Here is a 27,426-nt window from a genome sequence, read left to right on the forward strand (position 1 = left end):
TGTTACACTTTTTGCCAAGGAAAAGGAAGGAATAAGGAATTACTGTTAAGGGTATAGAGTTTCAGTGTTGCAAGGTGAAGAGTTCTAGGAGAGGTGGTAGTGATGGATGCACAACAATGTGAATGTACTCACACCACTGAACTATGCACTTAAAATTGTTAAGACAGTAAATATATATTTTTTACTACAATTTTAAAAAGAGAAAAAAGTCTTTTTTTAAAAAAAAAACCATACCAAGAAATTAAAAAAAATCCTGAATGCAGTGGAGAATGCTCAATGATTTCAAGGCAGGAGATGTATATAAACATCCACACACACACACAGGGGTGTATATATACACACACACACATATATACACATACTTATACACACACATATATATACATATACACATACACATGTATACACACGTCTGTAACACACATATACATGTATATATGTATATGCATATAACACACATATACATATATAAGGTCAGGATTTGTAAATATATTCATATATGTAGGTATATCATAATTTTATTCATGAAACAGTAAGAAATCACCTCATACTAGGAGAACCTCACTGGACAAATTACAAATTATACAACCTTTAAATAAACAATGCCTGTATTTTATGAGACTACGCAAATAAAATTTTGACTCAAGAAATTTAGAAACTTTTGATAGGTGCTCAAAACATGCCATAACATTATACCAATATCAACTGCCTTGATACCTTTGGGTCTTCATAAGAATATAGCTGAATGTCAAGTAAATATATATATGTGTGTGTGTGTGTATGTATGTGTGTGTCCTTTAAAATACACTGATTAAAATTAAAAGCAGATAAAAAGGAGACAATTTCTTTAAGCGAATCAATTAATTTTGACTTCTGTTGCTTTCAGTATCTACTTTTTCCTTTCAAAGGATATTCCTTTATAATTTTTGCAACAAATGCTACTTAACCATTCTTTGCTTAAAAGGTAGAGAGTTCTGTCTGAAAAATCTGTTGAAAAATATCAGGGCTATGTCAGTCTGAAAATTTCCAGCCAGTTTCAAGTTAAAAAAGATTTGCTAAAAGTAGCAATTTTTTTTAATGGTTTTAGTCTGTCAGAAGGCTTCGGATTCTCCAGTACTTCACACCAGTTACTTCAAAACTAACTCCCTCCAGATGTCCCTATGATCATTTAATCAGACATCAAAAGCTGTATGGTGACAGGCTCTCATGCTGCTTATGAGGACGCTATATGTTTCCACAAGCGTAAAACACACACAGTAGCTACTTTTTAAAACGTGATTCATCTAAATGAGAATTCTATTTTAAAGTACAGAGCTATTAGGAAAGGGGCCACTCTCCTAAGAAATAAAACTCTTTTAAATGTCTGTACAATGTCATTGTGTGACAAGATTTTGAAAGCAGAAACCAAAATGAAACTTGTACTTTAGAAGCGTTTATGCTGTGAGAGAAAAAAAAAAAAAAAAATCCCCTATCAGAAGAGATTTCCATGAATCAAACCATACTCAAAGAAAATAATTTTCCTTTTCCTCCCTAGGCCAATTGTCTTGCTTCTTCTCAAGGTGAACTCTCATTAACCCTTTCCTCCTAGGCCATCAATCTTTACTAAATGTCCATAACTTGGAAGGTACATATAGAAGTTTGGAACCTATGGAAGACACAGCCCATACCCTTAACTTTCACTTTACAATGACATGACTATATGTACTTTAGTCTTCAGATTTAGATAGTAGCTCTCCCTCCAAAGAGGGTAAGGGTACACATATACGCATATGTAGGCATTTACGCTGCTGCCTTTATGTGTGTCATTTAAAAAATATTTCTTGATATTATTCATTTGACCAATTAAAAAAATGATTATTGGTGTTTTGGATGGAAAGATAACCTCACTGCATGACCGGTTATGAATATTGAGACATTAAAATGAAATTTAAAGTTGAACTGATACCAATCAACTTAATAATTCACATCTGGAATCCTGAAGTCACTAGTTTGGATGGCTAAGTCCTTAAGAACAACTGGAGTTCATACAGCTTCTCTATTTATTTCCCTTCCATTACATAAAATGTCTGAAGACATCACCCACTATTTAACTAATTTTCTTAGGGTCACAGAGTTATTGATGCAATCAGACACAGGATCTTGGCCTTTAAAATAAAACTACTTTAAACATAATCTTTACAAAATTTCAAACAACACTGTCAAATTACATCTGCCCGTATTGTGAAAGTGAGATTGAGATGTTTATTAGTGCTTCGCCAAGAAACGCGTCGTAAATGTTCTCATTCTTTTTAATTAATTCACATACCAGAAGTATTTTTACTTTCTTTCAAATCAACTGAAATTAGAAAAATTTCTTAAGGAAGATGGAATAGGAGGAAAATTTAGAAGTAGCAATCTTGAGATGTAATGGATATAAGAAATTATCCAGAAACTTATAATCAAGACTTTTCTAAATGTTTTAAACACAGTTATTAGAAAATTACGAAGTTATAACAACAAAGATTACTAACTTTATGATTCCAGATTTTATGATTTTGTCATCTAGTCATATATTTGTGATAACCTTGTAAGTGCCAGGCACTGTGCCTGGGGGCTTGAATACAAAAATGAATACACTGGCCTGCACCTCCGAAGAGCTCACAGTCTTGAAAACATGCAGTCATGTAAACATTATATTTCAGAGAGATAACAGCTAATAGAGATACTGCACATGGCAATTCCCTTCAGGGGTTAGGGAGGCTAAGTAGAGTACCAAAGTGCAGGCTAAAGGGAAAAAAACACTCATTTTGATTGTTAAAACTGTATTATTTGATAATCTGATACATGCTTGCAGACTGCTAGGGCTATTTAACTGCTTTAGATGTGGTCTCTGTAAGTAGGTTGCAAGTTTCTTGAGGACAGGAACCATGTCTTAGGCTTCCTAGAAAGCACACAGCAGAAATCTTGGTCATCTAAGGGATTAGTCAATTTATTTTGACAAGAAAACAAAACCCATTCAGTTTTCATTGTGAGCACATCAAGCCTGACAGCAAAAAAGACATGTCATGGTTACCTTTTCAATTTCTGAAATTGACCTAAATAGTGATCTTTCTTTTAGAGTTTTTCAGTGTTAGACTAAGATCCAAGAAGAAAAATCGGGGAGCACACATGTGAATAGGGATCTCATTTCTTAGCTGCCTTGATTAGTCATGGTACAGATATTCAGGCAACCCAGATTTGTTTCAACATCTTCTGCTGAGATATGGTGAAAAACTCTGTTGTAGAGTAAATTAGGTTTCAGGTTTTTCCCTACCTGAAATTTGAGTCTTACAAGCATAACTGATTTAAAAATTAAGCTGCCTAAACTTGCCAAATGAAGTAAACATTTGGCCCCATGAAATATTGGATGGCAGCTTTATCTCTTAAAAACAAAGCCATATGAAAGCCATCGTTGCGATGTGTCTCCAAGCTCTGGTCTTATCAGCACACAGTGTGAACAGCTGGAGTTACAAACACCAGAACTATTATTAAATCACTGTGTCAGGGTGGGGAAAAAAAGAAAAACCTTTTATAGTTTCAGTATCTCTAAATAATGCAGTAATATATTACATGCTATTTCTCCCCCTGTTTTGCTCTTCAGAATCCATCTCTCCTCTTTGCAGAACAAGGGATAGAGCCTTCCTTCTAATACACATCAATCCCCACAACATTTATTTTGTTACAGTGTTTCTACAGATACTTGATTCTACATCTCATGGATGGAAAAATATGATTTGGTCACTCAGAATGTTTGGTAAGTTATATGTTGATTTTTTTTTTTTTTGAGATGGAGTTTTCACTGTTGTTGCCCAGGTTGGAGTGCAGTGACACGATCTTGGCTCACTGCAACCTCCGTCTCCCAGGCTCAAGCGATTGTCCTGCCTCAGCCTCTCAAGTGCTTGGGATTATAGGCACATGCCACCATGCCTGGATAATTTTTTTTTTTTTTGTAGTTTTAGTAGAGACGGGGTTTCACCATGTTGGCCAGGCTGGTCTCGAACTCCTGACCTCAGGTGATCCACCTGCCTCAATCTCCCGAAGTGCTGGGATTACAGGCATGAGCCACTGCACCCTGCCTTCTGTTGGATTTTGATAGTCAGCAACCTGCAACCAAAAGTCCTCTAACATCACAGTGGTAATTCGATTATTTTAACCCTGAAATCAAGCTATTTAAATTTCTCTGTAATATCTCGATGATTTCTTTCATGGGTCTGAGGAAGTTTAATCCAAGGGCAATACTGACAACAACTTCAATATATGCGACAAACATGGGAAAACATGTGACATACGAGGGGAAATTCCTCAAATCAACATGTCATCATATTATCTTAGCAAGATGCAAAGAGAATGCTGCCACTCCCGGTAAGAATGCTCTCTCACTAGCAGCCACCTGCCACTATCCTCACTGATAAAATACCACGAACCCCAAAGAACACTGTATTTTCCCTTCTTGTCTCAGGAGAACACACAGGACACTGGAAACACTTACTCCCAGGGTGTCTTCCCTCCACCAGTCTGTGTCCTTTACCCCCAATCTCAGAGTTGCTAATAATTGTGTTGCTACTGACTAAAGAGTTGTTTTTAGCCTCTCAATGAAAAAATTCCAAAACTTCTATTCATCTTAAAATCTTGAACTTACACATTATGTGTCATGTAAACAGGTGATAATACGGTGAACTAACCTTCATTATTTAATACATATTTGCAGGGAGGAAGTGATAATTCTCTACTTCTTAACTTATCTCATTTTGCTCACTGTGAGAATTAGAGGCTTTCCTCCATTATTTAATCTAACCCCCAAACAGTGGTTGATTTATTGTTATTATTTTAAAATCTGAAGTAATAGAATCTCTTTCATGAAACACAACCCCATCCCCCGGCTAAGGCATAAAACTTCAGAGTTAACAGACTCCCCCGAATTCTATCCATGAACTTCTAATTTAACAACCCCCAAATCTGCCAGCTTATTTTTTAAATTTTACATATATATGTATATATATGTGTGTGTATATGTGTGTGTGTGTATATATACATACATATATAAAAAATAGACATGGACTTTGAAAAGATAGGTCAATTATTTTGGTAATGTAAGACAAGTGATGGTTTTAGAACAAACAATGCCATTCACTATCTGAGAACAACCACAGTATTATAATTTTCAGGAATCCAGTTTTTAATTTTCTCACCCTGCAGGATCAATTTGCCTTAAGCGTTAAATTAAAAACTATAAACAGTCATTAAAACACAAAACGACCATGGTAGTTAACCGGATATTAAGAAAAAAAAAACACATCTGTTTTAGAGTTGTGTTCCATTGCAAGTTTGAGAACATCAATTTCAAGAACCTGCTTTTATGGTATGCCCTTAAGCCAAGAACACCAGGTTACAATCAAGAAAAGGAAGGTAAGAAGTCCCATAAACGGACTCTCACCAAAATATCCTGTTTCTAGGATTCTCTTTCCTAATTCAAAAGCAGTCAATAGAGTTGGATTTGCTACACTGTCTTGAAAGGTAAACAGTTATTACTATTTGCACATTAATAATTGTACTATTCTGATAATTAGGTACGTTGACCAAAAGAGGAACAAAGGAAACACATTTCTTTGCTGTGTGTCTGGTGTTAAATAACAAATACTAGATTTAGTGGCTTCTCAATATACATAGAATTTGAAGCTTGCAGAGAATCTGATTTTTCTAATTTAAGCCCTTTTTAAAACTCCAGCATGTCTGAGAGTGTACATCTTAAATAACCAATTTGTAATAAATTTAATCAGCTAGAAAACAAGTGTAACTTTTGCAACTTTTCAAAAACACATATCTCTGGGCATCAGTGAAAACTCTTCCCTCTACAGTAAGCCTAATGAAGTGCAACTAAAAATAACAGTCATCAACTGTGGTTTTAAAGGCAGTATTTCAACATAATCAAATGTGTCAAATATTCATCCTTACAGCTTCTTATGCTGTGGTTATAAGTAAGTTTAATTTCTTGGGAATGATTGAACATAACCCACTTGGGGCTCTGCCATCTGTGAATTACTTATATGTGAACACTATTTAAGAGATGGAAATTTTGATTGTTTTTTCTTCCCGTGGATATTGTACTGAAACACAATTGAACATGGATTTTTAAACAATTATTTTTCATATTAGTTGCTATATGGCTACATTATCACATGCTCCCCGAATTCACCATCACTTATCAAATCGGAGGAATCAAGAATGGTGTAGCTGAAGTTGTGAAGGAAGCACCAAGTACAAAATCCTAGAGATGGAAAAGAATATGAAGTATCAGTGTCCACAGCTCCAGGGCCAGGTCCCTACCACACAGAACCTCCTCTGCAGGGTGCCAGTGAAAGAGTTGTGGTTGTTATGTTCCCAAGCTTTCCTTGAAAGGCTGCTTCTCTTATCAGTGAGCGAACAATAAAAGTGAGTATAGGGCTATATATAGGGTGCCACGTAATTTATCATCCATACACGGGCACCTCTGAGAGTTCGTGAAAACATTATTAATAATTATGCCAGAACAACAGGCACTAACCAGGACTGCCCTAGGCAAACCGAATCGCACTGTTGCCCAAGAGATGATATGACGCTCAAAGATCTTCCCCAGACTCAAACCACCTCATTACTGCTATACCCAATTTTGCTTCTGTCTAGAGCTGCACTGTCCAATAAAACACAGTAAGAACCACAAATAGAATTTTAAATTTTCTAGTAGCCATGTAAATAAAAAAAGTACAAATAGGTGAAAATAATTTTAAGACTATATTTTATTCAACCCAGTATACCTAATATATTATCATTTCCACATATAGTCAATATAACAATTATTGAGACCTTTTGTGTTATTTTGTTCGTGCTTCAGTCTTTGAAATCCAGTGTGTGTATTACATTTTAAGTACATTTACATTTGGCTCAGACACATTTCAAGAGCTCAGTAACCACATGTGGCTAGTGGCTACTATACTGGACAGTGTAGATCTAAGCACTCCACAAGTTTGGATATGCAGGGATATATTAACAGTTATAATACACATACATACACACACATACATCTTCCTTCTAGTAAAAATAAACACACCTAAGTGTCTTTATTAATGTTTGTATAATAAGACAGGTAAACTATCTGTCTCTTGCCTGTGGTGAACCAGACCTTGGAGCAGATAGACTGGATTTAAACCAGCATTTACCTGGTAGATGCTCTTTGGGAAACGGAGAAAATTGCTGAGTCAGATTAATTATTATTAATTATTAAGGTGGTTAATTTCTAAGAACTTATAGGACTCTTCCTAGACTTGCATGTGTCTTACATTCCTAAGTCCAAAACATATACACTGAGCATCTTCCATGTACTTGGCCCTAGATAAAGATACATAAGGCACAACGTCTGTACATCGGGATGTTAAAGCTTAAAGTATTCATGGAGATTATTTTACAATTGAAGCAAGAGATACCTAAGATGTGCCACTATTCCATGCAAGGGCAAGGACCAGACTCCACTTTTTGGGTCTGTGGTCTGTACTCCATCATCCATAGAGGACACTATGAGGAAAGGAAGAAATATGTGTTTCCTTTTCACTGTTGATACACAGGAACTCAGCCCATATTTGATCACTTGCATAAGGCACAAGGATTTGGGGCACCAGCATTTATTCTTGAATTGTGATATGCATCTTTGCTAGTAATAATATGTCTTGCTGCCCCATACCCCAACTTGGAACTCACTGATGTCATATTTTGGTGAGGCTACAGCATTTACCAGATGGACAGTAGCCATCATTTCCTCTAGGGAAAGTAACATTGATGTCATTTTAATTAGTTTAAGCCCACAGCCTAAGTGATAGAAACATGGAAATAAACATTGGAGGACTGATATGATTAAGGTTTCTGTCCCCACACAAATCACATCTTGAATTGTAAACCAAATTGCAATCCCCACATGTTGGGGCAGGAACCCTGTGGGAGGTGACTGGATCATGGGCTCAGTCCTCCCATGCTGTTCTCATGATAGTGAGTGAGTTCTCATGAGATTTGATGGTTTTACAAGGGGTTCTTTCCCCTTCACTCTGCACTTCTCTCTCCTGCCTCCTTGTGAAGAAGGACATGTTTGCTTCCCCTTCCACCATGATTTTAAGTTTCCAGAGGCCTCATCAGCCATGCAGAACTGTGAGTCAGTTAAACCTCTTTCCTTTATAAATTACCCAGTCTCAGGTATTTCTTTATAGCAGTGTGAAAATGCGCAAATACAGGGACTTTCTCCATGCAAACAATGCTAATACATTAATCAGACACACTCTCATTTTAGGGTACACAGATACACAGACATCATGAAAATAAAAACTAAATTGTAGTTCTGTTCTTTTATGTAATTCTTCTCTCACTGAATAGCTGTCTTCCCCCAATCCAACATAATTAGACTCAACATGGTCTCAACCAGTGTGTGTTTTAAAAAATGTCATACCACATACCAGTTTTGTTTGTACTTAAATTAAAATAGAACACATACACCTGATTTTTTATTAATGTTCCATTAAATATATTTCCTTAGAAGGATAGAGTTTTAAATAGGTTAGTGGAAAAACATTACATCTAAAATACTTTCAAGACATTTGCTTTCTTTTATAATAAAATAAATATGCCAAAATATTGCCACAAATCTATTAGCAAAGAGCTAATGATTTGAAATAGTGACTCCTATCTCATACATATTGACACAGCTCTTGATAAGAATATTTTATACCAAACCAGAAGAATATGTTTAACTCATTTCAGCATCTGTATATACCCATAAATGATGTGTTTATTTTTTCTTAAGGTGCTATAGACAGTGAGACTTAAAGTGAGAAAGAGTCTTGCTTTTAGGGAATTTTTAATAAGGTTATGTTATCGAAGATTACCTATTGCAATGGTATATAGTCATTAGCCAAAATTGAATTCTTAGGCTATCTGAGAGAATTATCCACAATTACAGCTCTTCAAAGCAACTGAAGATTTAGCAAGAAGATCCCACAGTCCTATATGGAAGGAGAATATCATCTCTTCAGGAAATTATTCTCCACTTAACCTATCAGTTATAAGTATATCTGGTTATAAGCACTTTCGGTCAATGATTTTGTTTTTCTTCAATCTGAATACTGAGTTCTACAAATCCAGTCCTGGCACCACATTTTCGTGATATTGGAAGCTTGAAAATGTACACCACTCACCATGGTATGGTTTTGCAAAGCATTGGGTTAACACAGCAAAAAATACAATGATATTCTTGGACATTATGAAACAGGAAGATGAAGAAAATGTAACAGTATAGTATGCTGGCCAGAAGCAAGGATTCTGGAGCCAGAACACTTGGGTGAAATTCCTTGCTTTGCCACTTACTAGCTATGTAACCTTAAACAAATTGCTAAACCGTCCTCTGCCTCAATTTTATTATCAGTTAAATGGAGATAAAAACATGTGCTTACCTTGATGTGGAAGTTTAGATGACTTAATATAAAACAAGTAAAATAGTGCTTGGCACATAATCAGTGCCATATACATAATAGCTATCACTATAACTATATACAAGTAATAGCCCATACTAGCTATTAGTATAACTAATACTATATATACTATCAAAAGATCTCTATCTAGTTATCAATGTATTTAAAACTGCAAAGTCCCACTTAACCTATGGGTACAGCGCTTTGATCTTTCATTAGAAATAGAAACAGCAGGATACCTACTGAAACAACCGGTTTCAGACTCTGGCCACCAGGGTGTGAAGCGCCTGGCTGGGTATCAGCAGGAGGGCCTGGCACTGGGTCACTGCTTCTCCTCACCAGCAGTGGAGTGCCTGGAAGACAAAGTGAGAGGTGAGAGGTCAAAAGAACCCTGGGGTGAAGAGAGTGCATGACACAATGCACTTTAATTAAAAAGGTTTACAACATGCTTTTATGTAAAAACATTCTATTTCCAAGGATGCTTGTAAATTAATCCATTTAATGATCTTTTGTCATCTACTTATAGATTGACGCATGGAAACAAAATCTTTCAACTCTCATCTTTCCCCAGATGCATTTCAAAACAAGCCATTGCATGTAACAGAAACTGTTAGGCAATACACTAGTTGACTGTGTACAATCTAAAAACTGATCTAGAAAATATACGTGAGTATTAAAAAGAATGATTATCCAGGGGACGAATGAAGAGATTCACACAGTCAGTGTAATTTGCTATTCAACAGAGCTGGAAGTATAGTTAATACTGCCATTTGGTGCTTTCCAAATCTTTTGAATGATGATATAAACCAAAATAAATTATTTGCTGGGGTTATAACATTAATGCCTATTTAAGTACACAAAGAGATTGCTTCCATTCTCTTCCTCTTCTCCTAAAGTAGATAGAACTGATAAAGAAAATAAGTTAGTTCTTCTAAAAATATATCCTGATTTCTTTTTAATTTAATGAAAGCTTCCACTATTAAATATTTGAGTCAGTTATTAAATTCTGAAAAAAGATCATACTATCAGAAAGTTCAAATGAAATTCAACCTTAGCAGAGCCAGCGGCCTAACTGCTCTGACTGCAATTAGGCCTAAAATAGTTTGTTTCATACAAAATTGGCCACTATAGAGAAAAATCTCAAAAAAAAAAAAAAATCTGCTTGTGGTTTAAAAATCACTCTCATATAAAAATTAACGTTTTATTTTTGTACTTTTGGGAAAAGAGTAGAAAACAGTTGAAATGCAATTTCTCTTTTCTCAATATTCTGAAAATAATTCCCCAAACCTCTGAAGCGATTCCAGTTTAAAGGAACATTTTTCATCCACTTTGTAGGTTATTTACAAACCTGGTTGTTATATGTGCTTTAACATTCTTAGTTTGTACAAAACAAAGAACTGCAAATATTTTTTATCTTTGTCCAGATAGAACTTACTTTAAAAAGAAAAACACACACACAAACACAAACTTCTTTCATGATAAGAAATTAACATGCTACTTAGGACACAGACCTATGCCGAAAGCAATTATAAAGTCCAAGTTCACTTTCCTTTATTTCTTTTTTATTAAGAGACATCACTACATTTTTCACCATCCGTCCACCTCCATCTCAAATATTTCTTAACCAACGGACATACCAATAATTGTACGGTTGGCAATAGTTCTTTGAAATAAAACATTAAAAAAACAAAACAAAACAAAAAAAAAACAAGAAGAGTAGAAGAAAAAGTACCATAAAATTTCAAGAAAGTAGGATCCCATACCACTACCTTTTTCCCTCCCTTAGGTGATCTGAAGACTAAGTTCCTTTCAGATTAAGCCCCTCAATTATCAACAACATGAAATGAACAAGTCAGTCTAAATGCAATATCCTCAGAAGCAACACATTATCTTTAAAATTAACAAAATGGGGCAAAATTCATGAACTCTGGTTTATTTCCAAACATTTAATCAGGCCAGTAAATTCTTGAATGGGAGAAAACCAACAAAAAGTAAAATATATGGAGAGAGAGAGTGTATGTGTATGTGTGTGTGAGAGAGACAGACATGGTTTTTCTTAGGTAATAAATACATTTTCCTTAAAAAAGCCACATTAGGTAATTTTCCTTCAAATTTAAGGACACATGCCTATGAGTCCTCATTCACTGTATCTGCTTTTTAAATAATAACATGTTAAAATATTTAAGATACAGTTTTATAATAATATGTATTCATGCCAGGCACGGTGGCTTACACCTATAATCCCAGCACTTTGGGAGGTCGAGGCAAGTGGACCACTGGAGGTCAGGAGTTTGAGACCAGCCTGGCCATCATAGTGAAACCCTGTCTCTACTAAAAATACAAAAATTAGCCAGGCGTGGTGGTACACAACTGTAATCCCAGCTACACAGGAGGCTGAGGCAGGAGAATCACTTGAACCCGGGAGGCAGAGGTTGTAGTGAGTCCAGATTGTGCCATTGAGCCTGGGAGACAGAGTGAGACTCTGTCTCAAAATAATAATAATAATAAGCATTCAGGTTTGTGTATTCAATCAATATGCCATAGTATTATAGTGTCTCCCATAAGATGACAATTCAGTTTTGTACCAGTGTATCAGCTATTTGAAACATTAAAAAAAAAAACAAAAACTTTAAGATGACTAGATCTTTCTTAAACATATCAGGAATAACTGTCTTCTTCTCGGCTTTTCTGTACTCCACAATTGAATGTCTCCTGTTCAGTTAAATTCTAATTTTTCTTTCTCTCTCAATGTGTTAATAACGAGTACAAATCATTCCACATTGAAATTAATAATGAGCATCTTTAAATATGAACTGTTATCTCAGACTTTTAAACCTTCCTAGAATGGTTTTCTAAATTACTAAACCCTATTTGAAGGTGGCTGTCAGGAAGAGACTGAGTTCCACCTTAAAAACAAAGAAAGGTAAGTCCTAATGTACAACAGAGGGCAGGTAATCATGAGTACTGAAGATAATTTGGGCAAAACCTTGAATATATAGTAGAGTAGAAGTCGTGTTGTACGAGCAAAGCTAACTGAAATGAGAGGGGACAATTCTATCCAGTTTTACAGAGCCTTCCAGTGTTGAGTAGTAAAGGAAACATAACCTCTACAGTGAAGAAGCTTATAATCTAACAGGAACAATTAGACACTCACGCTGCTAACTGTCATGGGTCAGGACAGTGGAGAGGACCCTGGGCTTTGGAGTCAAACAGATTGAGCCTTTGTTTGCTCTGTGGCATTGAACTTGCACTGCTCTGTGACTCAGTCTCATCATTTAAAACTTGGTGAAAATAGCACATAACAAAACTGATGGGAGGCTGAAATAAATTAAAGCCATGCATAGGACATGGAACTGTCTGGTATATAATTTTCATGCAGGACTCACTCCCCCAAAAAAGCAGGTAATAGCACTTGTTATTTGTTGTGAACTTTGTTATCCTGTCTGCTCAAAAAGCTAAGCTCTTGAAAGTCAAGTTAATTTTCATGGAATAATTTGTAAATTAAAATAGTAAAATCTAATCTTGTACTAAAACATATATAGCCTTACAATATGAATCAAAACTTTTACACAAATAAAGATAAGGTGAGAAGGGAGTTCAAAAATGGGAAAATGTTGCTATTCATTAGTATTTTTTCAGCTAATTGAGAAAAGACTCTTATTATTGGAATTTAGAGGCAAAAACCCCAGGTTCAGCTCAAGGAACAGTAATATTCCTTAGAATCATAGTTTATTTCTTCTTTTTTCTTTCTTTTTTTTAAATTATTATTATACTTTAAGTTCTAGGGTACATGTGCATAATGTGCAGGTTTGTTACATATGTATACTTGTGCCATGTTGCTGTGCTGCACCCATCAACTCATCAGCACCCATCGACTCGTCATTTACATCAGGTATAACTCCCAATGCAATCCCTCCCCCCTCCCCCCTCCCCATGATAGGCCCCGGTGTGTGATGTTCCCCTTCCTGAGTCCAAGTGATCTCATTGTTCAGTTCCCACCTATGAGTGAGAACATGCGGTGTTTGGTTTTCTGTTCTTGTGATAGTTTGCTAAGAATGATGGTTTCCAGCGGCATCCATGTCCCTACAAAGGACACAAACTCATCCTTTTTTATGGCTGCATAGTATTCCATGGTGTATATGTGCCAGATTTTCTTAATCCAGTCTGTCACTGATGGACATTTCGGTTGATTCCAAGTCTTTGCTATTGTGAACAGTGCCGCAATAAACATACGTGTGCATGTGTCTTTATAGCAGCATGATTTATAATCCTTTGGGTATATCCCCAGTAATGGGATGGCTGGGTCATATGGTACATCTAGTTCTAGATCCTTGAGGAATCACCATACTGTTTTCCATAATGGTTGAACTAGTTTACAATCCCACCAACAGTGTAAAAGTGTTCCTATTTCTCCACATCCTCTCCAGCACCTGTTGTTTTCTGACTTTTGAATGATCGCCATTCTAACTGGTGTGAGATGGTATCTCATTGTGGTTTTGATTTGCATTTCTCTGATGGCCAGTGATGAGAATCATAGTTTAAAAGCCACTAGAAGCAAAGCCCAAATAAAATAGGAATTGTTTAGTATTTTTAAGCGTAAATTCTTATAGAACTGCTTGCTGGGTTTTTTTTCCCCCACACAGTTAAATATTGAGGTGCCCCTATGCATCAGGACAGGGAGAAGGGATGAGGATGATATTAAGATCGGCAGTCATGGTGTTCATCCACTCTCAAGTTATCTTTCAGAAAAGGAAATGTGGAAATGAGGAACATTTCAGTACATCTTAGCACACATAAAGGCAGGTACCACTAAAGTGTTTCAAGTAGGTTATATATGGCTTATGAGAGAACACACACCAATGAAAACATACACCAAAGGCTAGATCAAGTCCCCATTTTATTTAGCTGACACTTGAAACTGAACGGAAGCCAAAGAGAAAGTTACTAGGTGCAGGAATAGAAGAGTCCCTGATTGGGTGTATAGCTGCTGGTGACTATGTCCTTACCAGATAGGATCTTGCCAGATCAGGATAAGCAAAATTCTCACTAGAATATTCTCGATTTACATTCAGGACTTACGCCACATTCAGGAAAAACTTACACACTCACTGACTGTACAGACTTTTAGGAAGACGGCAAGATTCATCAGGTTTTAACAGGATTTAGGGCAATTAACACCAGTCAAGCCACATCCTTGTAGGAGAAAGTGAAGTCAGTTCCCAAGTGTCTGTGAATGATGGCGCATCTTCTAATTCTCCAGTAATCATTATTTTAATGGTGGGGCAGCTGGTATTAAATGGGGTACAGGTACTGATCCATGTCCCCCTTAAATGTCACTGAGGAAGCCAAGAGGAGGGTCGTCTAATTCAGTTTGAGGAAAACAATTTTGAAAGTGGCAGCCATTAGCTAAAGGGTGAAATTGGCACACCAATGAATCAAGCAAGATATAAACACCAACAAAAATGTAAGGTGCTATCTCTATAAGCTTCTGTCTCTTTGTTATAATCACACTCTCCCTCTCCCTCTCCCTCTCCCTCTCCTTCTCAGTGGATTTTCATTTGGAGGATACGTTTGAGCTGGAGATGGCTTAAATGACAGGTGACACCATTTAATATTATGTTTTGGGGTTTTGAAGGATAGGCAGTTATAAAGATTGAAACCAAGGTCCTGAAAAAACCACGTAACATATGATGATGCAGGCAGCAGGGAAAACAAACAATGGCTTCAAACATAAGCCCCACATCAAAAGTCACCAGGCACATGTTCTAAATTGTACGGGGAGCAGCAGCAGGGATTTATTTCTTTAAAGATGGTTAATGATTCTCCTGAGCAAAACCAGAAGGCCAGCTTGTCACCAATATTGGTGTCATTTCATCCTAGGGTGACTGACACCTGGACAGCTCTCAGGGTGGGGGGCAGGTCACAGTGAAAGCGCTGACAAGACATTCTGTAAGAACTAGAGGACCTCATGCACAGAGAGGCTAGAAGGGCAACGTGGAGAAGGTGAACAGGGTGTCAGCAGTCACAGGCAGAAATGGAGAGAGAATATGGAGGAGGACACGAGAGAATTCAGAAACTGACTACACATAAAAAGCAAAGGAGAAGAGCATAAAACAGACACCTAAAAATCATTCTCATTTCTGGCTTGAAGAAGAGCAGTAGGGAGGTTTTGGCAACTGTTATGATTTCCTTCAGAGAAAATACAAATCTTGGCTTCAGCCCACTGACTGTTAGAATGATTTGCTTTTAATTTAAAATGTCTTGATACACGTGAGAAACCAAAGACTAGATTTTCAATAGGGTGGGCATTCATAAAGATGAATATGAAGTTGATATTGCAAATCATATTGGCTTCTAGAATGAGCAGGTAGATACAAACATGAAGCGAACAGAGGAAAATAAAAAGGAAGAATCAGCATAGAACTATTAATGGCATCGCATGCAAAATAATGCAAAAGCCAGGATTTCATACCCTCTCAGGATGTTAAGAAAGAAGGAAATCTAGAATGCTTACTGTTTAATAAAGTCACAGAGGAGTGCTCAGAGGAATGGGTGGGGTGAAAGGATGGAAGAGGGAACTGGGATTAACATAATAACCTGATTATGTGCAAAGAGACTCCTCTTCAGGGGGCTGGTCTTTTCAGAGTCTTGATTTTCCTTTGCCCTAAGGGATTCCTTTGGTGCTACCAAAACAGTTGGACAGTTTGGAGAAAAACACACACTCTCCTTCCACGACTGCTGACACTTAGGATAACAAGATAAATATCAACAGAAGAAAATGCTCTGAATTAAAATACATCTAAGTTGGTAAATTTTTCACATTGATGATGAAAGTAAATTGCAAGTGGCTAAACTTGCACAGAGGGAAAGAAGTAGAAAAAAACACCTTCTTCCAGGTAATTCATATTAATAGTATAGAAAAACAGTATAGGCTGCATCTTGGTTTCATGTAGTACATTTCCTTAATAGACTTTGCAACTAGTCAGCACCTAGAACAACACCTCTCAATTATCTTGAACTTTAACAACTGTTGAATGAGTTTGACAAAATATGGGTGTACCCTTCAGAAATGGTGCAAAGAGACTACAGGTCAGAAACTTTCCTTCTAACCATTATTCTAGCATTCTCACCTCAAAGAAGCTGCTCCCCCTTTTCCTGCTGGCTAAATGAGCACGGAGGAGGGGCTGCAACAAAGTCCCACTGTAGACTTATAAAAAGATAGTTTTCTAATTTATATAGCCAAAAAGTACCGAAGTGGCCGGGCGTGGCGGCCCACGCCTATAATCCCAGCACTTTGGGAGGCCAAGGTGGGCAGATCAAGAGGTCAAGAGTTGGAGAACAACCAGGCCAATATGGTGAAATCCCATCTCTACTAAAAATACAAAAATTAGCTGGGCGTGGTGGCATGCACTTGTAGTCCTAGCTACTAAGGAGGCTGAGACAGAAGGATCGCTTGAACCCAGGAGGCAGAGGTTGCAGTGAGTTGAGATCATGCCACTGCACTCCAGCCTGGGAAACAGAGCAAGACTTTGTCTCGAAAACAAAAACAAACAAACAAACAAACAAACAAACAAACAAAAAAAGAACTGAAGCCCAGAGAAATGAGGTTTCCAAAGCTTTTGAACTTTATTTCTACTCTAGTATTACTCACTTGACACCTTCCTATGGCAGGGCCACATTCTCTATCTGGGTAAGTGCACAGAAGTAAGGAGAATAACACCTCTTCATTGCAGCAGCAATTCTTTTCATCTAAACTAGTCAGCAGGCTGGGTGTGGTGTCTCACGCCTGTAATCCAGCACTTTGGGAAGTTGAGGTGGGCGGATCACCTGAGGTCAGGAATTCCAGACCAGCCTGGCCAACATGACAAAATCCCATCTCTACTAAAAGTACAAAAATTAGCGGGGTGTGGTGGTACATGCCTGTAATCGCAGCTACTCAGGAGGCTGAGGCAGGGAAAATTACCTGAATCTGGGAGGCAGAGGTTGCAGTGAGCCGAGACTGCGCCACTGCACTCCAACCTGCGCGGCAAAACGAGACTCTGTCTCGAAAATAACTAACTGACTAAATAAATAAATAAAATAACCTGGCCAGCAGAAAGAAATATTTTGATAGAAAGACACAGATAAAAGGAAGGTATGGTGGAAGCTAAGTACCTAAGAGGAAAACATCAACCCATGGTCCCAAGGACATATCTGGCAAGATGCTTGTCTCACTAGTCAAGGCATGCAAACTCCTCTCCCAAAGTACACAGTGTTCCTTGCAGATGATTTACATGCTTTGCCAGTATTGCTATTACTCCCATCAATACTCAGTAAAATAAGGCTAGTGAAAGTGGTACATCATTTGTTTTTGGAGGCAACTAGATTTTCTTTTTGTGTAGATTTTATGGGCATCAGATAGGGCTTTTCAGCTGATGCCTAAAAATCTTCACGACACTGAAATCTGGAGACCCATAAAAAAAGCGGGTAACGATATCAATAGCAGCACAATTTATACCAAAGTACTGAGAAGAGATCACTTTTGCTGCAGAAGTGCCTGACCCGGTTTGGTGCCTGGCCTGTGATGAATGCAGCAGCTGGGACATGCTTTCAGATACTGTGATGTGAAAACCACACTAAGGAAACTAAGTCAAAAACTTTCATCTTAAACATCAGTCCATTAGAAAAGAGACTCCCAGTATTGCCGTAAGAGGAGGAAGGAAGTTCAAGTCAACTAACATTTAATATCATTTTTCTCTCATTTCAGATTGCAAAAACCATGTTTGTTCAACACATGATTGACAAATGAAGGTAATTCACAAAATAGTTACTGACTACACAATGGATATGAATGAGCACATGCATGATAAAGCATCTTTTAGTATTTGGAAAATAGCTCAAATTGGAGAGCCAGTGCTACAAAAATATGTGAAGGAGTTTTTAACTGACTTTTACTGGGACTTATACTTATCTCTGAAGACAAGTGACTTCCACTTGAAGTGGGCTGAACTATTAAAGTTTTCACATTTTATCCAGTTGTGTACACAAATCTGCAATTTTTCAAATTTCTTAAGCTACTTTACAATATACATTTACTCATGCTACTTAAGGTTAGTTAATGCCAGGTCTCAGATATGCGCTAGGTCTCAAGGGTTTTGGTCAGAACAAGGATAAAGCGACAGAGGAGGTTCGGTGCAAGGAGAAGTCCAGGTCTTTGAAAGGTATACACTCTAAAAAAAATAAGTAAAGTATTAACTGAAATAAATAAAGATACCTGAATTAATAAATCCAAATAAAAGCTCCTGAATCACAGAGATGAAGGGAAGGATTTTGATGATGTGTGCATCACCCTCCCAATTTCTCATTCTGGCATTCAAGGACCTCAGTGGTTTGCCTCAACCACTAATTACATCTTATACTACATTCTTCATCAGGTGTATATGCCAAACAGAACCACTTGCCATCAGCTAAAAATGTCCTACATCATGTGACCTCTAAATGATTATTCTCTAATATTGCATTCAGTTGTAATCCTGTCCCACTTTGAAGGTCCGCTCCCAATAATTACAAACAATCTCTACTTTTTGGAACGCCCAGATGCAGATTTGCATGGGGGAAAAAATGCAATTTCAGCGGCCCTCATTTGCATGAGCCCCTTACATGATGCCGAGAGGAGCCTTAGCAACAAGATCACATGATTATACAATTTTGCAAAATTTACATAAGTAAAATATTTTAATTGCTACAGGTTAACCCTGTTATCTCTTCCATCACTATGGTTCCATCCATACTACTCTTCCTCCCATTGGGTGGCAATGAAGTGGCCAAGAGTATTTTTGGAATTCCAGTTAAGGGGAAACTGAGTCAGAGATCTATCTCATATATATATATATATAGAGAGAGAGAGAGACAGTCTACTGTATTTTTTATATATATATATGATTATATATGTGTACCTTTGTATCATGAAACTGGTTGAATGTGCACAGGGGGCGTTGAAAACATTTTTCTATTACTCACCAAGATGAATGGCAATAAATTAACGATATGCAGAATTGTTTCTGAGCCACATATAAATAGTCCATTATATATATTCTACTATATATATAGTCCACTATATGTAAAAATAGTCATATATATATATAGTGGAGTCAGAGATATATCTCATAAATAGTCCATTATATATATATTACATATTTTATATATCTCTGACTCAGATAGATAGATAGATGATAGATAGATAGAGAGATAGAGTGGATTATTTATATATATAGTAGAATATACACAATGGGCTATATTTATGTGGCTCGCAAACAATTCTGCGTATAGTTAATCTATTGCCAGTCATCTTGGTGAGTAATATAAGAATATTGCCAACACCCACTGTCCAAGTTCAACCAGTTTCATGATACAAAGGTACAGGCCAGGTGAAGTAATGATGTGGCTGTGCTGTTTTTGCACCAGCACTGGAAGTATGTGAACACTGGAAGATACACAAAATTTGAAATGCACAAAGCCAGAGCTACTTTATGGAAGATTTGTTCACTCACCAGATCTATACAGTTATAAGCAGATAATTCAGTTCTCATTGATACCTTGACAAATGGGAACTTCTCTCTTATTTAGAATATACTTGAAAATGCAGCATAGAATTAAAATTCCCACACTAGTAAGATACAAACCTGTAGCAATTTCATAGTTACAAGTATGTATGTGTGAAGCCCTTTATATATCCCAAATGTTATTTAAACAAAAACAATTTGGATTACCCATGCTAGAGCAAATAACAAATTATCCATTTATTCAATCTATCAGATATTGATATTACATATGGAGAGGTGATTAAAGAATATATGGCTGGCTAGGTGTGATGGCTTATGCCTGTAATCCCAGCACTTTGGGAGGCCGATGCAGGCGGATCACCTGAGGTTAGGAGTTCGAGACAAGCCTGGCCAACATGGCAAAATACTGTCTCTACTAAAAGTACAAAACAATTAGCCGGGCGTGGTGGCGCGCGCACGCCTGTAATCCCAACTACTCTGGAGGCTGAGGTAGGAGGATCACTTGAACTCAGGTGGCGGAGGTTGTGGTAAGCTGAGATAGCACCACTGCACTCCAGCCTGGGCGACAGAGCAAGACTTCGTCTCAATAAAGAAACAACAACAAAAAAAGAACACATGGCCAAAAATTATTGAGAAAAAAACATAATATCAAGATATTTTCATGTGTTAATATATCATTAATATTATTTCTCACATTTTGTCATCTCTAGTATGTTAACTTTATTAAATTTATAAATTGTGATTTTTTCATGCTAAATAAGAATTCATTTCTATATAATTTTTAAAAAATTATTGCTGCTTTTCTTAAATAGCAATCCCCCCAAGTTTTGTACAGTTAGAGCATCACAAAATGTGGATCTGCTTTTGTATCTTTTTAGGGTGTGTTATATCCCAATTTGTCTTATGTATGTAGTTGTATTTTGTCTCTCGTTGAGTCATTCAATATTTACTGAATGCCTAGAATGTGCCAGGTGGTCTTCCAGGCATTCTAGATACATCAGCGCACAACACAAAGGCCTTGCTTATGAAGAGCTGCGGATTGTTGGGGGAAGACCGATCATCAACAAGTAAATAAAAAAATACGAACATTTAAAATTGGGATAAAACAAGTTATCAAACAAGAATGTGAAAGAGAAAGTGATGTCTGGGAGAATAGGGTGGAACCACATTGTAAGCAGTTTGATGGCAAGCCACTTCCTTTAGTCAATCACTTAGGATCCCAAGCAGAACAGGCACTCAACAGAGGCATGCCAAATTGAACTAAACAAAGCTACAGGCGCAAAGACCAATGTTTAAGTTCAGAAATCTTTAGAGTATGAAATGTCCCAGACCTGAGAACTTTGGGGGTCATGAAAAGGGTATCTCGTCTAGTATGTAAATAAGTTGCTACTGTCTGGTTTGTTCCCCCTCAACTAACACTTTTTTCTTCAGCATCAACATTTTAACATTTTAGAATAAACACGATTCACACTAATGCAGCACATGTTATCAGCCTTGCAACTTAACGGTAGATGAACATAAAAGTGCTATCAACAATGATGCTAAACAATCCCAGTAGATGCACAGAGATACTAACTCAATCCTGTCAATTACTGTGGCTTATAGAGGAATCTACTGCCCTGTCAGTTGATCTTTCAGTTTGTGATACTTTACAGTCTTAGATCCTAGATATTTATGAGGTTAATCTATATTCATAAGATTTATGGCAAACCATGGAATAGCTAAAGGGATAATAGTTGAGTTCACCTGAAAAGATTCTGTGAATGAGCTGAATTTTAAAAAGAATTCTGAAATGCAGAAGATATATGAGATAATATATCGGTGTAAAATGATGACTAAGATATTTATAGTAGACAGATGGGCACATGGCTTTTGATGCTAGAGATGGACACCCTTGCATGAATATTGATACATTTGCTTAGCCAGAAAATAGGCATGCACTAAATGACTAGTGGAACAACTGATTGAGGAAACTACAGAATACGGTTAGAAGAACACTACCAAAAGGCCTTAATTTGGGAGAGTTTTAATTTAATCTAATTGAAACAGCATCAAGAAATAGATTATCCTCCAAAAGGAGATAATCTATAGCATTTTTTTTCAAGTTGTAACTTAGAAATATATGAAATACCTTGACTAAAATAATAAGTGGAGGAATCTTTTCCCCATGATTTCTTTAGTAATTCCCTTGTAAATACTATGAAGTGAATCTTAATATATATCCAGTGAAGAGGATGTGGACTTGGGATGATTGTTTGATTCAAACTGGTGCACATTTAGGATGGTTCATTAGGGCACTGTTGTTGGTCTGTGCCAAGTGTTTATGGAACCATTCTTTTATCCTAAATTTTAGGCCACAGCCCCCAGTGAGTAGAGACTTGCCTGTAAAAGAATACTTCAGGAGCTCTTTGCAAGAAGAGAAAGGGAGAAATAAGCAATGCCTTCAGGCCATTGAGCTGCAGTTGCAAACAATTACTGTAACATCAAAGTACTAAATTCAAATCACTAAGTTTTTCTTGATAGATGAGAAACATCCACAAGTCAATTTAAGGCATCCTGGATACAAATCTATATCATTTATCAGTTGCACTTGAAACCTTTGAACATTACCTTTTATTGGATCATTCAAAGTTCCTGGCAGGACTGGAAAAAAATGGCAGGCTTTGGAGTCACTGTTATCTCCAAGAACACTAAAAACGTGATGTTATTCCAAAGCCTATGTGCCCCAAATGCTGTTTTCTGTGTAACAGGAAAGGGCCACTCAGGCCCTTTCTTCTGTTTCTGCTTAATAACACCTAAAATTTTAAACCAGTGTTAATTAAATAAAGCTCAATCCAGAAAACTCAGAAACTAGGCGTTTCTGGCAGAGAACACGACTAATGGAAGTGCCAGAGGAAAATCTGATTCTTTCCTGTCTATGGAGACTTTCCCAACATTTGCAACTGTGGTTTGAGACCTCATTTGACCCATATCTGCTTCTGGAGTCCAAGGATCAGCTTTAACCTCAGGCACCTTTTACATTATGCATCCGGTAGGAAGAGGTCATATTCCGTTCATGATGTGGCACTGGCCCAGCTGTCTAAGCCTTTGTGACCTCACGTTGGATAACTGAAATCTAATCCACTTGAAAGTACTCTGGAAGACCACCCAGGTATTTCATATGGCTGCTGTCTTGCTACTAAATAGGCCCATTACACAAGCTGGAGAACATTACCCCAGCAGACTAGTTCACCCAGTGACAGAGTAAGGCAATGATCCACGGATTATTATTGACTTTTCCATGTAACTCCTGGCATCAAATTCAACGTGAATCAAAATCCAAAGTCCACAGGTAAAAAACTGCATTGTGTTTCTATGATCCTTCAAAAAGAGAATCAAACTCTTCTAACAACATTGGAGTTTTAACTTTCAAGGGGAAACATTTTAACATAGAGGGTCACTAATGCTGGGAAGACATAATTTGGTTAAAAGTTAAAATATTTTCCACAAAGAGATTTTTGAGAGCCACAGGAATGGCTTGGTTTCTATCAATCATAAATAAATCAAATAAGCCAAAGATCAAAACTTCATGACTCTTTTAAGGGATTATCAGAACAAGAAAGCTTATTTTATTCCCCCCCCCCAAGTCCTATGAATAAACCAAATTATACGAGAATCTGAGCTACTTATTAACCTGAAGGTAATACCTGTTGCATCTAGCCTATGTCACAAGCCCATTTGACTTCGATTTCACTACCTGTAAGTACTGCATTATGCTATTTATTAATTATAGCTCAATAGCATAAAATAGACAATACTGATAAGTCACAGAATAGTGAATTAAAGCATAATCTACCAAGATGAGGGGAAATCTGATAAAAATTCAAAAACATAGGCCTACCATTCACTCCAAACATTAAATTGAAGGTGCTGATAAGAGGCCAGTATCTAAGTCAGCAGCGTCTGAACTTGTCAAATGGTTCCTGAGACAAGCCTTCTTTAATTTGAGATGAAAGATCTTAATCTCATCTTTCAGGTCTTCTCAGGGTAAGCAAACCAATGCACAGTGCTATTTTCAAAAAAGGCCTACATAGAAAAGGAGGAATTGCCCTTATAAGCTACACATGAAAGTTCAGATGCTATCACAACTGTCTTTGTGCTTTGCTTGTCTAGGTCATCTCATTCTATGCTATCCATCTAGACTGGAAAACACACATACAGAGTTGCCTTCACAGATAAGGTATGTGGGTCTCAAAATGAAATAGGTTGAATTCTCAGATATGCCAGTGACATTGCTGAACCTTTTAATTTGGTCCTTTCACATACACAGCTAAATGGATTTGTGATGTGTATCTTTCTAGTCTGGCAGTCTTTGGTTGTATTCTTGAAGTCTGTCTAATATTTTCACAAAAGGCTTGTGATGCTCATGTCCACAGACCTTGGTCACTTTCAAAAATGGCTTTTAAATGGTCTTCAAAGAGAAAAATCAACAATTTCATGCTGGACTTACATTCCACAATAAAAAGACATTACTGAGCAAATGTTGTATTTTTAGCACAGCATATAAGTAAGGCATCTTAGCAAGGGTTGGGTAAACAGACCCCCGTCTGGACAGGAGGAATAGCAAGGTCACATTACAAAGGGGCATGTATACTAACATGGGAGGAATCTGTGGCCATGAAACAATTTACCATAGCTTCCAGTCCTTTGTACTAATTTTACAAGCTCTTATGTTTAGAATACAGATTTCATAAGCCCTTACGTTTAGAATAGATGTTGTTTCCTATCTAAAACAAACATATGGTATCAAACAGTCTTTTAATGCTCAGATTTAAATTAGTTTTAAAGAGATAAAAAGACTGAAATAGTTCTGCTATTCATACATGCTTAACAACAGCAATATTTATGTCAACATATTGGCAGAAGAAACGTTAAGTTCCCTATATCTCAGTGGGCCCACAGTTTCATTTTAGAAGCAACACATTTACCTCAAATATTCACAATGCTGTATTTGGATATGGTGAACTAAGTGACTGGTGGACCTATCTCTAACAACTTTTCAGCATTCAAACAATTCAATTCTCAATTGCAAAGATGTCTCCACTACACAACCTGATTCTTTTTGGCCAGGATGGCTTGTTTTATTTACTTGTCACTTGGTCATTGCTAAATTTATACAAATATTCAACAAACAGTCAGAGTACAGTGAGATATTTTGGGTTCCAGGTAAAGCTCATGCTTCTTCCTCTGAAGTTCACCTCAGGGGACTATCTCTGTCCTCAAAGACAGGGTTTACTCAATCTGTGGGCTGCAACCTATTCACGAGTCTTAAAATCAATTTAAAGGATCATGATCAGCATTCTATACCACAGAGGGCATAGAAGATATTGGACTGTATTACAAAGTAAAGATGCATTTTTGTTTTGCACAACAGTTATATACTGGCTTGCAATGCAAAATCAACTTCTGGCTTTGCGTTATGGTCAAAAGTGTTTGGGAGGAAAAATAGCTCCAAAGCTGCTTTCCTGGAGGACGCTCCATAGGAGGTTTGCAACTCACTACTGGCTTGGGAAGTTTCTGAGGAATTAAAAGTGCCTTAAGGAAACACATCTAGCCCAGGGTTCTGTCTGATAATACACTTCCACAGCCCTTCTGTTTTTGGAGTTTTATGTCCTGTTTAACATCTTTTGTCCAGGCACTTACTGAAAATTGCTAAGTGCTAGAAACTGTGGTAAACCCTGGGGAAACAAAGACGACTACAACATAGTCCTTGACCTCCAAAGGACTCTAAAGATACATAATAATGCATAATACAATACCACTAAAGATTCCAAGCAGTCACTAGAAAGCGCTGCAGGAGCAAGAGGGAGAATTATAATTCTAACTGTTGAAGAGGGCTTCATAGCAGAATGAACATTTTAGTGGGTATTCATAATCCATTCATCTATATATCCATCTATCCCCTACTCTGTTCAAAGCACTAAGCGAGAAGCTAGGGAAAACTTAAATGAATGAGAAAATGGACTCCCTCCAAAGAACACCAAGCGCATAGGGGAAAGATGAGGTAGAGCAAAGGAAGTGGTAAGTACTAGGCACAAAGACACCATAGAGGCAGAAGAGGTTACGTCTGTTGGAGTCGAAGGCCTTCTGTAGAAAGAGAGGGATGTGAGTGGAGGACGATGATGGTGAATAGTGGAGAAAGACTCTGATACCCAAAACAAATCTGTTCTGTATTATAAAGTAGGCTGTAAAGGTAAATCAGATTTTAGCATTTTCTTGCTTCATATCTTTGTTTCTTGCCATTTCTACTAAAACACAATCAACTCTAACCAAGATCTACCAGATTATAATCTATTCCCAAATGTTTAACTCTTTGTGATGCTATTGTAAATGGAATTGTTTTCTGAACTTCCTTTTCAGATAGCTAAATGTTAGTGTATAAAAACACAACTGACTTCTGTACATTGATTTTTATATCCCGAACTTTACTGAATTGATTACTGATTTTATTAGTTCTAGCAGTTTCTTTTTCTTTGGGTTTTCCTTAGGGTTTTCTATATAAAAGATCATGTCATCTGCAAACAGAGACGATTCAATTTCTTCCTAATTTGGATGTCTTTTGTTTTTCTTGCCTAATTGCTCTGGCTAGGACTTATGGGACTATGTTGAATAGAAGTGGTGTCAGTTGGACATCATTGTCTTGTTCCTGATCTTAGAGGTCTCTGAAGGGAAGGCCGCTAGTGGGACCTCACTCAGGCTTAAGACTCCCATCTGTTGACTATGAGTCTGCTCGTGTTAACCTGAAAAACTTTCAGCTTTTCATTGATGAGTATTACATTAGCTGTGGGCTTGTCAGAACCTTTGCTATGTTGAGGTAAATTCATTCTATACCTAACTTGTTAAGAGTTGTTATCATGAAAGAATGTTGAAATTTGTCAAATAATCTGTTAAGAGTTTTTAATTATGAAAGAATATTGAATTTTTCTGCACATGTTGAGAGAATCATATGATTTTTATCCTTCATTCTGTTAATGTGAGGAGGTTAAAGATCTGTATGCCAAAAACTGTAAGACGTTGTTGAAAGAAATTGAAGACTCAAATTAATGGAGAGATATCTCACGTTCATGGATTAAAAAAATTAATATTGTTAAAATGTCCATACTACTCAAAGTGATCCATACATTCAGTGTAATCCCTATATAAATTCCAATTCTATTTTTCACAGAAACAGAAAAAAAATCCTAAAATTCATATGGAAATACAAAAAGCCCCAAAATAGCAAAAGTAATCTTGGGCAAAAAGAACAAAGCTGGAGGCATCATATCCTGATTTTAAACTATATTACAAAACTACATAGCCACAGTAATAAAACAGTATGGTATTGGCATGAAAACAAGACACACTGA

At 36.9% G+C, this 27,426-nt stretch overlaps 1 protein-coding gene across 4 annotated transcripts in view; it reads right to left on the reverse strand.

The window, feature by feature from the left end:
* PARD3B (par-3 family cell polarity regulator beta) overlaps positions 1–27,426 on the reverse strand; it is a 1,095,780-nt gene that overhangs the window by 585,891 nt on the left and 482,463 nt on the right. For all 4 annotated transcript variants that reach the window (XM_011992473.1, XM_011992474.1, XM_011992475.1 and 1 more), the window contains exon 4: positions 9,744–9,853. In XM_011992473.1, coding sequence (XP_011847863.1) covers positions 9,744–9,853 — 110 coding nt within the window. The remainder of the gene's footprint in view (positions 1–9,743; positions 9,854–27,426) is intronic.

The sequence above is a fragment of the Mandrillus leucophaeus genome, unplaced genomic scaffold, assembly GCF_000951045.1.
Source record: "Mandrillus leucophaeus isolate KB7577 unplaced genomic scaffold, Mleu.le_1.0 Scaffold411, whole genome shotgun sequence".
Lineage (NCBI taxonomy): Eukaryota > Metazoa > Chordata > Mammalia > Primates > Cercopithecidae > Mandrillus > Mandrillus leucophaeus.